Source organism: Colius striatus, chromosome 13 (genome assembly GCF_028858725.1).
Source record: "Colius striatus isolate bColStr4 chromosome 13, bColStr4.1.hap1, whole genome shotgun sequence".
Classification (NCBI taxonomy): domain Eukaryota; kingdom Metazoa; phylum Chordata; class Aves; order Coliiformes; family Coliidae; genus Colius; species Colius striatus.
Window position 1 is genome coordinate 15,818,789 of NC_084771.1, and position 15,932 is coordinate 15,834,720.

The 15,932-nt window shown below is 33.2% G+C and overlaps 1 protein-coding gene across 6 annotated transcripts in view; it reads right to left on the reverse strand.

Annotated features, from left to right (window-relative positions):
• DIAPH2 (diaphanous related formin 2) overlaps nucleotides 1–15,932 on the reverse strand; it is a 195,117-nt gene that overhangs the window by 74,509 nt on the left and 104,676 nt on the right. For all 6 annotated transcript variants that reach the window (XM_062006303.1, XM_062006302.1, XM_062006299.1 and 3 more), the window contains one exon: nucleotides 8,786–8,949. In XM_062006303.1, the coding sequence (XP_061862287.1) occupies nucleotides 8,786–8,949 (164 nt within the window). The remainder of the gene's footprint in view (nucleotides 1–8,785; nucleotides 8,950–15,932) is intronic.

Below are 15,932 nucleotides of genomic sequence, written 5' to 3' on the forward strand. Positions count from 1 at the left end.
TACTAACAGGTTGCTAATAAAGTTCATGAGTTACCAGTCCTCTTTGAATTCGTTTGCTTCTCATTCCATTGCATTCCATTACTTACAAACTCTGCTAGTCTATACTTAACTCTTGGTTTGTTGAATATCATGATTAAAAAAAAAATCTCAACACTAGCTGGATGTATACACTCAAATGAGCATTTAGAGAGCTTATAAACAAGTGTTTGGTGGGGTTTTGGGGCAGGAGAAGGAAGGGCTTGCTATATATACTGCCTGTTAATAAAGACAATGTTTTGCTTTTGATACTATCTCTTGGGAAATTTTGCTGGAGAAAATACTTCTTGCTCATTACTCTTTATTTTTTCATAGCTCCCTGCTAGCTAGAAACTGTTACCTTTCAGACTGCATTAAAGAACTGTTACTTTTTAGGCAGAAGGAAGAAACTGTATTCCCAGAAAAATAACCAGGAAAACAACAAATAAATACAGTCTTTCTTTTAAAGCACCCCTGGATTACAAACTCAATTTATGAATTTGAAAGCTGGGAATTTAGCTCGACTATGTAGCACACTTCATAGTAAATAATATGTTTATTGTGTATTATTTTTGTGTTGTACATCCAGTGATTTATATTATTGTGGCTAGTGACCTGTTGTATTCAAGGGACATTTCAAAAAAGACACAGAAAAAAAATGTGTGTGTCATGGAGCTTGAAATTTAGTTTGAAACAAATAAAAATAAATAAATATTAGAAAGCAGAGAAGGTTTACAGGTACATTTATACTCAAGATGTTGAATCCACTGTGATGAAACTTTTTTCTATTGAAGGCAATAAAACAGATAGTGTGTTTCTGATCTGGTACAGAGCAGGAATTTTATAAAATCCTGAAAGATCAGGCCAGTGGTTGATCAATGTATTTAGTTTATGGATCATTTAATATGTCGCTACATTTTGGGGATATTTTTATCTTCTGGATCTTGCATTATAGGATTACTGTAAAAGATTCCAGACACATGGTAACATCAATCAGTAGTGAAAAGACAGGTTATTTCATAGGTCTTTCACAAGGACCCATCTCTTGTATTGCAGCTGGTGAGTTACTCACATTTGCTTAAATATTTATTTATATTAGACTACAAATCTTTTTCTTTAAGTATGTTTATAATGTTATTTAAGGATTTAATTTCTTATTCAAAAAGCTCCATTTACACAACTGTGAGGGATGAAGCTGTAGCCTCAGAAAAAACTGTCTACCAGACATAAAAAATTCACTTTGCTGAAAGAAAACGGTTCTCTGCTCATGAATGTCTGTTATTGCTTCAAATTTTGTCCAACTATTCTTGCAAGCATTATTACAACATTAGTTTTTTAGACTTGAAATTCACCTTTAAGACTATGTGCGTAAAATTAGGAGCACACAGAGAGAACTAAATCTGAATTATTTAAGATCTGTATGAAAAAAAAATCCTATCTAATGCTGAAGTATTTCATACAACTCCCATGAAGCCCACAATATGATTAAAAGGAAGTTTATATCTATTTGCAAATGTAAGCATGACAGATTTGGTGGATATTTTTGAATATTCCAGTATCAACAGAAACAAACATTCTCAAAGTGACAGATTAAAAATATTTCAGATCATTTGATACAAACTATGTGAGACAGTAGGTTAAAGTGAAGAATCAAAACAGAAAAGAACAAATTGGCATCTTGCTTCAGGCAACTGATTAATCATTACTTGATAAGAGCCTGAAACTATATAAAACCAAAATATACTAGGTTGCAATTGTCCTCAAGGGCAACAGAAATTTGTGTTTACTTTCAATGGAAGAAAGGACTAAATCAATAAAATTAAAAACCATTTCTTCTTTAAAATAGTCCTAATTATAAAAAGCTTATTACTATTCTGTGGATCTACTATTTAAACAGCAAAGAGAATAAAACAACTAAACAAACCCAAATCCCTTTACTGTTACTTTTTATTAACTTTCTCTGTAATTGGCGGTTTTAAGAGAAGAATAAAAACTTTTTACTTTCCCCCCCTCCAGGCTTGCTTTTGAATCATGTTTGCTTTGCAAAAGAAAGTCATGTTGAAGTGCTTCACTTATTTCTTGTGGTAGGTCTTCAATGCAATGCAGTACACCTAAGTACAAATGGAGTATACTTAAGCACAAAAGCAAAAGGAGTAAATAGACGTGACAAGTAACAGGATAAAATGATTTAAAAGGTCACTTTAAATGTTTCAATATTCTTAACAATCTTAATATTTAAAAAAAAAATCAAACAAAAAAGAGTAAGAAGTAGTATAGCAGTGAGGGGACCACGAGTGAGATTTTTAACTGTATGAGCTAGAGGAGTAAAGTGATGCAAGCTTTATTTTCTTGTCTCACTACACACTTGGCTGGAATTGTTTCCTGAAAAAATGGTTAGAGAAGCTTGTGGATAAAATGGGAGCAGACATAGAATAATAAATACATGAACTCTGTTTCTTCTATCTGCATCTCCAGATCCAGCTCAATGAAATTAAATGGCTCACAAGGAATATTTGGTTAGATGATGGGTGAGAGGTGCTGTAGGCTTATTTGGCTATTTGCTGTCATATGATGGGCAGTTTACTGGTATCACTAAGCCTATGAATTCCTAACTCCACAGTGCTTTTTCCTCTCCTAAATATTTATTTTCTCCCACAAGAAGATAGACAGATGTTAAGTGCAGCAGATTAATTTAGTACTTCAGTGGAAATTTGGTATCTGAACAGTTTCAAAGACATAAAATAGGAAATAACAAAATGTCCACAAATAAGTCAATTTCTGTACTAATTGTCTATTGCTAGGGACAGCATAGGAACAGATTCCAGCAGCAATCAATATGGCTCACAAAGAAACTGAGAAAGGTCAGTTACTGCATCAGTCTACACTGTCTACTTACAATTTCCTTTTCTTTTGTTGTTTTGGGATAACAGAATAACAGCTTATTTATATGGAAAATGTTGTTGGAAAGTAACTTAAAGAGAAACTACTGGACCCAAAGGAATATCACTGTATTGCTAATACGTTTTGATCAGAAGAATGAAGGATGAAAAAATAACACTGACTGTTCCAGAAAATGTTTTTCTCAAACTCTACATCTTGTCAGTCAGCTTAACAACTTCTGGATGCTTAGATAACATGGAGGTGCATTTATTTAGTACTATTTCTGTCCAACTTGTAAAAGGCAAGCAATTACAAGAGATGATGCATGCATGTATTTTTCTATTTCAAGTAATAAAACAGGTGTTATTTTCCATTTGATGCATGGCACTTTAACAATTGTCTAGTCTTTAATGTGAGTTTTCAAAAGATAAACTCTTTTCTTAAACATGAAAATAGCTTGATATGAACCTTATAAGACAAACATATATCAAGCTCCAATACATGTGTACACATACAAATACACAGAGAGAACTTTCTCTGTGACCTGGGGATGTGCCATTCAGAATTTTTTTTTAATTCTTTCAGATTCAGCTTTAAGAACATTCATATACATTCCATCTTTTTCAAATATACTAGTTGAACTGCATGAGTATATGAACAGACTGTTATCACTGGTTGCAAATGAAAGAAAGAAAAACTGTCATTACAATCAACCTGTTTAATCAGTATTCTTGCAGAAAAATATGCAGAATCACAGGCTGAGAACAGAGAAATCAATCGATAGCTGTTGTACAAAGGTAACAGAAGACAACTGAAGATTATCTGAAGGGATGTGTTGAATTCTACGTGCTCACAAGGGTCAGTTATCTAAAGCTATACACATTGTAGTTTCCATTAAAACACAACGTATATGTAAAGCATTAATTGCTTGTAAATGACTCTCAAGAGAAACCTTCTCAAAGCACAGCAGTCACCTGTCCTGTCATGTTGGAGGCTGAGGAGATGACGCAGGCACCAGCTTGGCTGAACAGGGAACTCCTGACAGAGAACAGAACAGAAACACAGAAGGGTAGAAGGATAGCTCTACTATCCAGGAGAAAAACTGCCCAGGAAGGGAAGTAATTAAGAAAGTCAAAGCTCAGATGGAAATAAAGCTGACAAGTGATGCAAAAAACAAAAGGAAAGGATTTTATAGCTACAAAGACAGATAAAAGATGATCAAGAGAAATGTCTGATGCTGAGTGAAGAATAGAACCTAAAATCAAAGAAGAGGCTGAGGTAATCTGGGCTGTCTTCACCCCAGACGTTGCCATCACTGTCTTGCTGATGGCATCAGCAATTCATTGATGGCTCTTGCAAGGCCTCTATTTTATCAATAAGTTGTGGGACAAAAAAGACATTTCCAATGCCTAGAAAAGGCAAATATTATCTTCAAATGAGTGAAGAAAGCTCAGTGAACTACATAACAGTAAGCACTGCCTCTTTTTTCAAGGAAGATCACAGAGTAATTCCTTCTGGAAGCCATTTCCAGGTATATATAGGACAAGAAAGTGACTGGAAACAGTCATATTGGCGTTATCAAGGTCAAATTGTGCCTCTTCAACATGACAGCTTTCTATAATGAAATAACTGTCTCTGTGGATGCAGTGAAGCTAATGCCAGAGTGACAACCACTGTCAATGCTTTTGATACAGTCTCCCATGGTTGTATCTTGACTCATGGAGATAACTCTGTTGGACATGGTCCCACATAGCTTGAACTAATCTCTGCACTAGTCCTGTTTTAGAAGGATATAAAACTCAATGGCCCTCTTAGCATCTCTCTCCGACCTAAATTACCCTGTGATTCTACAGTATATCTTGTCATCATGAATGTTCACACCAGAAACGTTAGCAACAAAATTAGAAATAATCTGAAGAACCTCTGAACTTCTAAGTTAAAACTGCTAATAGCAGAAGAAATAGGTTTTGTCAATAGACAGTCAATAGACAGCAATAACACAGAATAACCAATAGAAGCAACAAGTCATCAACATTTGTAAGATATCTGGAATTATACTTCAGTTATTAACAAAAATACTAAAATGTTAGTGGGATCACTTAAAGAAAGCATGCAGGCATTACAATCATCTGAAATGGACAAATTCAGTGAATATGTATGCTCTAGGGAGTGTATTGGAGATGCTGTATATATGTCATTCGTGATTGTACGTGAATTCTTATCAGAAGTTATGATGTTTTTTCTTTTTTTTTTTCTTTTCATTCTTTCTTTTTCCCAGTAAGTTCCTTAGATTAAATGAGTTTCGATGTCCTTTTCCTTTCAGGAAGCTTCTCACAAGCATCAAAATACTGCAGAAAATGCTAAATCTTTTTAGTAATTTTTTCCTCAGAAAAAAAATTACTGTACTGTGAACTTTTAATGCTTGCCCTAGGCTTTCCTCAAGTGTCTGGAAAAAATTAAATCCCTAAGCAAGAATCTTCATGGCACTAAGTCTACAAGGTTCTGCTCTAGTGCATAAAGTAAGTCAAGAAATTCTCCGAAGACCTAATTACAATTACTACTATTACTACTGTACGTATCAGTGAATTGACTGAAGCACAAATGATGCTAAGGAAAAGAAAGTGTCTCCTTAAGCTACACAAGTCTCAGATTTTACTTCTTTTACATTAAATCACTACTACTGAAATCTGGGTGCATCATATAGATGGCTCAAGTTCACTTCCGTATTTAGTAACATTTTAAAAAAGAGGCTTAGAAGATACAGGGACAGATTAAAAATTTTAAGACACTAGAGCCAAATGGATATAATTAACTATATAGAGCAACACGTAGCATTAGAAAAGTATCCTAAACAAATTACTTTCCCCACTTTCTAAAATTATATGGCAATGTAAGAAACTAGTCCTAGCTTTCTGGAAACTTAGAAAGACTTCGTAGTACGTCTTTTCTATTTGGAATGCAAGTTTAGAATATTAAACCAGAATACAGAACTTGACAGTTCTGGTAAACTATAGGGTCTTTGGGATAATTTTCCACTCTAGAAAAGCATTTTATTGCAGTTTGTTATTATGACATGAAATGTAAACATCATAGAAATACCTTAAGAAGACCAGACCATACACAGGTTTGTGCAAACTCCAAAAGAAGAATGGCCCCCATTCCCTGAACCACTGAGTGGACTGCGACCTTTGCTTGGAGAAGTAACAGAAGCTTGCCTCTATAATGATTTCCCCTTAATACTAAAGGTAGTTTATGTCCATTAGGTAATAAGACAATTACATCTTATAATATATTAATTTGTTGAGAGTGTTTACACCACAAGACGAAATGTTTTCATGAGATATATGAAGACATGACCACTTCATACCAAGGATTGTTTGAATGTGTATGTGAGGTTATCAAGATCCTCAGTAACAAGCAAGTGACCACTAGTTAATGACTAACTACATCGTGCCTATCCGATCAAGGTCTTATTCTTGACTTGATACTTTGTATCAAAATTTAGATGTCTATTAAAACTGATTTAGTGTATGAATAAAATATAAATGATGGATTACATTTGGAAAAAGCAGAGCAGTTGCAATCTACTGATAATATACAAAATCTAGCAAGAAGAAAAAGATCAGAGGGTGTTTTAACTGTGCCAAACACTGTCACAATAGCCTCTTCCTCTCTTATTTAGTAATAACAACAACAACAATAATAATAATAATAATCTCAAGGGAAGTCTGCTGTCAGCTTTGAGTACTGTCTAGTACTTAGAAGAACACAGCTGTTTGTACACTCACACATAAAGAGCAAACAAAGTAAAGGAGATTCTGGCAAGTAAAACCTAGAGAGTAGTATAAACAATTTGTGTACTGTAGACAATTTACACCACCAATTTATATCCACAAAGACGCATTTGCAGAAATAAGATGCATACGTATCTACAGCATCAATCACAGGATTGCATAAGCAGTCTCAATACCTTCATTACTCTGACTGCTATAGCTGTTCCAGTGCTTAAATAAAGTTATGACTGTCCTAATCTTTGACAGCTCCCTAAAACAGTGAGAACTGGGTATCTGGAGCTTTAAGTACAAATGAAATTAGTTCATACTGAAGAAAACTTATTCTCATTTCAAATTAATATTCTTCAGTGACTAAATATACCACCCAAACAATCTAGATTGGGTAGTATGTGAATAAAGTATTTCACTTAATATTCCTAAAACAGGACCTCATTTTAAAGAGATTTGCCTCCTGTATTAAGAGATACACTTGAGTCTCACGACATTCCTTTTTTCTTAAGTAGCAGTCCATAAATATGAGCTAGATTATATTTCATCTTCTTATCCAAATGGTTAGCAATATCCAGTTATACCCACATAAAAACACTGAAGTGTCAATGAAATCATCTTAATCTATCATTAATACCACATCATATGGTCTGATATTCACAACACCGAGAAAAGTCACTATCAATATAAAGAACAGCTTTTTGCTGTGAAATAACGATTATTTACACACAATTCAGTAGCACTCCCAGCTTTGAATTCAACACTTCATTCTTACAGAATTACTTAGAGAAATTCATTCTAAACCTGAAACAATGACAATTTCATCTATTCCTGGAACTGTGATGTAGAAATGGTACTTACTTTTCTGCTTTTGGTTCATTTGGAAAGGCCACAAAAATATTTCAGTTTTGTTTTTAAAACAGTTTCTGCATTTAACATATAATTTCATAGAATCATGGAATATTTCAGTTGAAATGGCCTTTAAGATCACGTCCAAGCCCTCCCCTCACATTGCCATGCCCATCACTAACCCATGGCTCTCAGCACGTCAGATCCACAGCTTTGCAATATCTCCAGGGATGGGGACTCCACCATCTCCACCTACTCTGTAGTTAGAGTAGACTTCCAAATTCATTGAAAATGGAAGCTTTGGATGTCAGGAAAAGTTAATGAACTGAAAGACCTCATCAGAACCATTCCTGTTCTTGACAGGTCTTCATGCGTGTTTGGCACACTTACTAATTATAAAAGAATTGGTGATTTTCTTATGGATAAAAAAAGAATAATTTCAGCCAATTTAAAATGAATAGTTGAAGATACTGTAGGAAAAGTTTTCTAATAAAGTAAACTTGACATGAATATAACATTTTAAATCAGCTATTCCTACATCACACAGAAACAAAGTTCTTAGCATTACATGATAAATTGAAGGCAGCTATTGGCAATAGAGAGATCAGAGAGCCACAGCTGTATGGTAAATGGTGGTATTTCCAAGTGATGTTAATACTCTCTAGAGACACAATGTGACATTCTAGGCATCTGTTTTCCCTGTACACTTCCTATAGTGCAGCTAATTATGTCTCCTAGACAGCCACTAGGAAAGATGACATTAAACATGTTTAAAAACTTGTCTGTTTAAAATGAAATGCTTAAATTCATTCATAGAACAAGCCATACCCCGACATCACCCACTATGGCTAACTGGAAACAGAAATATAAGCATCTAAGTGAACTTCATGAGATCTGTCAGCAATAAAATCATCCTTGAAGTCTCAGCCTTAGCATCACAACATCACCCAGATTCTAATACAATATAAATGTAGATATGTCCATTCAGGTTTTGATTTTAATGTGTTTCTCTGTATCACACCTGTTTGTTGTACATCAACCAACAATTTTCAAGTATTTTCAAACACATTGACAGTTGAGTTGGCAAGTTTCAAACTGGAAGGTGATAGCTATCAGTGATCAAAACCTAATTCTAGAAACATTCATCCACTTTACTGCCATAGGACACAACATTAAGACAAGAAAGAGAAGATGAAAGAATTAAAATTAGCAGAAATAAGAAATAAGAATGTGTATCATGTTTTGTAGACATTACTCACCAAAAACAGAGTTCTGAAGTTGTTCAGATCGCCAAAAAATTCTTCTATGCTTACTGCTTTTGGATCAAAAGTAAAGTATTCTCCTAAATTTTCATACAATTTAGTCATGTTGTTGTGCATGTTGGACAATTTTTCATATTGCTCTCGAGCACTCTCCGCAAAGCTGTGAGGTTTTAGTTAAGGAAAATGATTCAAATATAATCCAATCTAACAGTAAAAACCAAACAAGAAAAGCCAGTAAACAGGTTAGAACTTGAAATATTATTATGGCATTTAAATATATTAATGTTGCATGTCTACAAGTTCAGACAACATAAGGTGGTGGCATACCTTTTTATTACATGATCTCTTTCTAATGGTGAAGAGTTGGCATTAATAGACTATTCAAGTGGCTCTATAAAATTTCCAAATATCTTGGACATTTTTCTTCTAATAGCATTTATTTTACAAAATTAATCATGTATGAGCAGACACACTGAAAATCAGTTTGCTGTGAGAATTTAACTATGATACCCCACTTCATTCAAGCGATGTCATGTCCTCAGTATTATGTATGTATGTCTTATACATAAAATATGCATGGTGTGTAACTATCAACAACAAAATTACATAGTACAATGTCTAATTTTCTTATAGATTTATCTTGGTGGATTCTTTAATGCCTAGCCACACAGCTCTTGCTTCAGGCTTCCTTTACCAGGTACAATCATTTGGGGTATTCTCTTCTATTAACTATGTAATTTCACAGAACATAAAAAAACTGAATATCCACCTATCTGCCTCAGTTAACCGACATACAGCTTTGAAAAATTATTAGTAAGAAAAACAGCATGGAAAAACAGAAGTCTTTTATTTTTTCCCATTAGTAACTATGAAAATCTAGAAATGAAACTCAGGTATACTTCCGTTAAAGCAGTTATCATTAAAAATTAGGTATAATATTAAAAAATATTTTTAGAACAATTGATTTGCAAGTCCAGTAAGGGTGCAAGCTACCAAGGGAAATATTAGTTTGCCTTGAAGCAAGCTGCTGTTTCCTTCTATTGTGGTTGTTTATATCCACAGAGATACAAAAGTTGCAAATCACTGTACAAAAACAGCTAGTACAAGATTAAACCAGTTCTGCTAATACGGAGTTGCCATTGATAAAAGTGTTGTGCTGTATATATCAAAACTCAAGAAGACACAAGTTATTCCCTGAACTACAAAAACCACACAGCCTGACTCCCTGTAGCTTTTACTTGTAACAATTCTCTTCCATGTGGATTATCATTTCTATTACAGCAAAGTTCACGCTTCAACCTTTCCTCATACTTGAGATTTTAATTTGAGACTCTGCTTAGTATCATATTTCTAATTAATTTTTTTTGAGATACCTATGTTTCTGAAAAATAACCACCAACCTGGAAACTAATTAGTGGAAAGAGGCATACAGAGAAATCCTATAAACTATTTATTTCTGAGACTGGGCTAAACTAAAAAATGATTCTTCAGAAAATAGTCAACAAATGAAAGGAAATTGAGTTGGATATTCATTTTTAACATGTCTGTAGTGTGTTTGGATACTGTCAGGTACTTAAAAAGGCTGTCACAAGGTACATACAAGCATAACAAAGCTGAAAAATATCATCTGTTGGGAAAAGGTCTAATAGTTCACCTGGATTTTCCTGCTCTCCTGGGAAAGTATGTAAATAGTAATTTCAAAATTGATTCTTAAAAGCATGATCAAAAACTTTATACATTATATATTTTCCTCCTGAGAAATTTACTTTCCATGTAATCCTCTCATCTTCATTAAAAGCTGTAGTTTTTGTTAGCTTATAATGCTAATTTAAAATAACAAAGAATAGAAACCAACAATGTGGTAGATGTTAATATATCATTATGAAGATTTTGAAATAGTAATATCTACCTATCAGTCTCATATCAGTGCAAAAACAGTCGTAATACCTTTATTTTCAGTTTTCTGAAGTTTGCTTAGAATTTCAAGCTCGGACTGTTGGATTGCTCATCCTAATACAAGACAAGTGTGTTATAGTTCAGTCTTCAATGACATTTAACTGTGCAAAAGGGAATGAAAGTTTAATGGGAAGAATACATTAAAAAGGTAATAATGGCACATCCCTGAATTATTGAACAGAGTCTAAAAATTTTAGAAAAACATGCACTGCCTTAGAAAAACATGAATTGCTTCAGAAAAAAAAATGAATTGCCTTAAAGAGTGAGCAGACTACTGTCTTGAACAACTCAGCAAAAATACTATGAAAAAGAAACACTAAGGTATATCATTATAAAAACTGTGTCTGCAGTTCCTTTCAATCAACATAATATAAAACCAAATTAAATTACAAAAAATGACTGAAACATCTGAAATAAAAACACCTTTGAAAATGACAGAATTTGAATTAATTTCTAGAGACAAAAATCCTGGAGTCAAATTCTGCATTTAGGTGATACAATCAACATGAGAAATAACACTGAGCACTAAAAAGAAAAAAAGAAATCAATATTGCTACTGAAATCAGAAGTAGTAACAGTGTAGTAATGTACACAGCAATTTCAATATTATTATTTCTATCTCAGAAGTACCAAATTGCAAATAAGAAGTACCAGTTGCAGGTGGTTAGTAAGACAAAATGTTGGTCAGATGGATAACTGTGATGAGTAAAGAGAGAATAGAGCATTTTAATAAGACTTGATTTTGAAGAAATCTGGAAACTATTGTCTCTATAGCACTGACTTGATTTTGAAGAAATCAAGTCAGTGCTATAGAGACAATAGTTTCCAGTCATATACTATGTCATGTCAACAAAGTTATTTTGTCACACTTGATATGCTTCATACAATCTTGATACTTATAACGCGCTAGTAATTTGAAACATCACCTTGAAACGTACTACTTCAAGTCACAGCAAACACAAAACAGTATTTTCAAAGAAGTTAAAGCATACTGTCCTACATTACTTCATGAAAAAACACTTGAAAAATCGAAGCTATGAAAACTTTGTATAATAGAAATACTTAATTGCCATAGTTTACATTACTATAGACTGAAGCTATGAATCCTGATTTATAAACTGTAAACAAGGTTTCATTCTTACTATTCTGAATGAAACAAAAATTACAGAATTGTCAAAAATAAAGATGTTTGTTCAACTAAGAGAAATTATTCACAGGCTTATTTTTCTACATACACACCCTTTTTTTAGTTTCTTTCACAACCATAAAAAAAAAAAAAGCTAAGATTTTACTGTAAATACTATTATTATTTGAAATATCTAAATCAAAACCAACCAAAACATAACCCACTTGGGAACACTGTTCCATCTTCAGAACCATAACTGTTTCCTCAAGTTTCACATGAACCATGAGAAATGCGTTTGTCAATCTGAATATACAGAGAGTGATTGCTTTAATAAGATAAGCAAATACACCACTAAACGTGAGCAGAACCATATCTAATTACAATCTAGGCAACTTAATACATACAATTCCTACTGAATATTTCATTGAAATGAAAGTTTATGTCTTTTAATCCATTTTCTTTTTTCATTTTAATACTACTGCAGAAAGCAACTACACAAAACTACTGTGAGATTTTCTAAGTGTTAGGTTTGAATTTTTGAAGAAGTGTTATTTCAGTTTAAAAGTGCACTGGTTTTAAGACTTCACCCTGAGATTAATAAATAAACAATTCACTGTTCAGTGATGGGTACCAAAAAGTTGTTAACATATGCTTTGTCATGCATCCATTAAAATCCTCTGCACGTTATGTCTCTGAAGAACTCTAAACAATATTGAAATACAAACAAAGAACAAAAAACCTTTAATGTCTTTTAACAAAGACACAGGTAAATGCAGACCATTAACTTCCATAATTACTTTACTAAATTTTATTGCCAAATTTCAGTTATCTACTAATTTTATTTTTTGCCTGCCTCTTCTGACTGTTAAGAGAGGCTGGAAAATCGGTACATATTTCTTCTTTTTTCCTTTCTTTTTATTTTTAAACATGTTTGCATTATAGCTGCCAACTTAAGCTTCCATGCATTTCTGTGGCTGGCTTGACAATGACTACCACCAGAAAGGGGAAAAATGTTTGGATACCTAGACAGATATGAAATTCTGCTGTAAGAATCTGAAGTGTAGTGTCAGCATCAGAATATAGCTAAATACTTAGTATTTACAAAAATAGGCAGTAAGCAGTAACTGAAAGTATCTTTTCTCTAAGTAAATCAATGGTTTATTTTTTCCCCTTGAAATGTAACCTGATGACTACAGTTTGCTGGCATTTCAGTGTAATACCTAAATTAATTCACTTAATCAAGTAACAGATACAAATGTTACCATGACACTATGCTATCACATTATGTCAGTGATAATCACAGATTACCATCAATAGTAGAACTAAATTCTTTATGTCCATATTAGGACCACAACCATAGTACTTTGAATGCTTTCTACTTTTTTCCCCCATGTAAACAGATAAGAAATAAAGACCAGAGGAATTAACATTAAGTACTCCATATCAGCTGGAGTAACACCATCAATAATTTATGTTTTCGTAAAATTACAACTTGGTTATCCATCCAACACAGAGTATATACATTTCAATAGTACAAATCCAGTCTATTATCTTTACTGGATATTCATCTGTTTTGAAGAATTTAAGTTTTACTTCTGTTAACCGTCAGTCAGCTCAATCCATAACATGTTACTGCACACTCTGGGAAAAATCATAAATTGACTGAAAAACTGCCTACCCAAAAAGCTTGAAAGTAAAACCGTTAGAGCCTGAAATGACACAGTTGAGGGAGAATTAATCAGTCAGAAAGAATTCTGTAAATAATCACAGCTGATTTTTGATTGTATGCTTTTACGGTGTATTAGATAAAGCATACAAGAGTGGGTTTAAAAAACATTTATGACGCCACTCATCATAAATGTTGCATTTTACTAATATCAGTATGTGGATCATCAGATCTGCTTGCAAATTAACCTTATTCACAGGTGGCACTTGACATCCTCAGTGGTAATAAATTAGCAACAAAAGGAAATTAAGTGTAAAGTATAGCAGGCAAGAAATCAGAAAACAATTAGAAGACTCTGCTTCCACAGAGGGATCTGCATTTATGCCCAAAGGTATCTAATGGAAATTCACAATCTAATGAACATTGAGCCTTCTATACTTCTGAGTCTGAATCAAGTGTTGAGTAACAGCCAAGTTGAGCTTAAATGAGTGACTAAGCACTGGAACAGGTTGTCCAGAGGTTATGGAATTTTGGATAGCCTCAATAGCCATCTGGATATGGATCTGTAAAGGCTGCTCTAGATGGTCCTACTCGAGCAAGGGGGATGGATATGATGATTTCAACTATTCTGGGAAATCAAAATGAACAAGACTTTGGTTATTCTCTTTACATATAATTTCTACAAAATAATTATATTATTTAAATATATTTAAATATAATTAATTCTCAATATATTTTATATATTAATGTTACAGTTATTATTTCTTAAAAATATAACTTTCAAAATAATTTATTTCCCACTAACCTGCCTATATAATCCAAAACACTTTTTCCCCCACCCAGGTACACTTATCTGCAACTAGTATTCATGAAATACAATTCAACAAGAACACAGTTATTTTTCTAATGATTTCCAAATAGCTACTACTAAGTGTGGAAACTTCATGAAAATATTTGAACTATTCCACTGCATGTGTCATTTAAAAACTCTTGTGTATCATTTCAGAGAAGGATTCTCAATTAGGGAAGTGCCAAACTAGGCTAAACATAGGTTTTATATAGCTACATTGTAGCTTGATTCAGTGGCTTCATTTTTAATGAAGGATATACCAGTGCTCTTATTTTCTAATCTCCAGTCTTATTCATAATAAGGCACTTTTTGAATTCAACTGGAGAAACACAAACAGAACTTATTAGCTGAAGACAGACATTCAGCTTTAGTAACAGTAAATCATTTTCAATAATAGCTTCATTTTCAGCTGCTGTCAATATGGAAACAGATACCAAGAATTTTATCATTCACACTACATACATAATGTATGTCCATGACTACACAGAAGACAAGACTTCTGGGGCACACATAATTTCGAATTGCAATTCCTGTTGAAAGCCTTTAGAAAAACAAAGAAAAAAATCCCCCAAAAACTGAAGGTTTCTTCTTGACACCACAATTCACCTACTCAAATCAGAAACCAAAGAAATCAAGACCTACAAAAAGAATCCCATTTTATCTCTTACAAAAAATCACTTATTCGTGAAGAGCTTAAAGATTATCTAATAAAATACCCATAAAAACCTCAGGATGAGAATTTCTCTCATTACAACACAAATTACCTCATCATTCAGCATTTGAGATAACAGTCCAGGAAAAAAAAAAAACAACAAAACCCACACACAAAAGAACAGTTGCTTCTCAGTTATCATACAGCAAAGAGGTGTATTCTTCTCCCTAGCCCTCAATACTTAAGTACCTGAAGAAGTCATTAATTATCAGAATTCATAAAACTGTCTTTAGTGTACATAAAATATTTCAAGTGTGCGTTCATGAAAATGAAGCATAAAAAGATCATAACCTAATAACAATGCCAGCTATGACCTGCGGCTTCTCCCTAAATCACAGAACCACGCTTAGGTTCATGTTATTTAAGATGAGGATGACTTGTCTCTAAATGGCCATAAAATTTTCATATTGATGCACACTCAAAAAAAAATCTGTCAATGTTTGCTTACTGCTAGTTCTAAGCAATCACAGCAATTCCTGGTTTTCATGAATTCAAAATTTCTCAATAATAAAAGTACTATTTCCATTGATTCTTCATACATCGCTATGCACAAGAGACAGCTTATGTCATCATAATTTCAGTACTGCCTTTTCTACTTATACTTCTGTTAATCAGGACACAAGGATCAGAGCTCATTTCTCTCAATGTCCCAGAGGAACACCCTAGGCAAAAATTGATAAATAACAGCCTATTTTATAAACTATGCAGGCTAAAGAACAAAACTCCACAGGCTGTTTCTTATATTGCTTTATATTGGAAAATTCTGCTCAAAGAGTTATGATGTCAATTTAGAAATTTCCTGTGGTAGCAAGAAGAAGAAAACTTTAGAAGTAA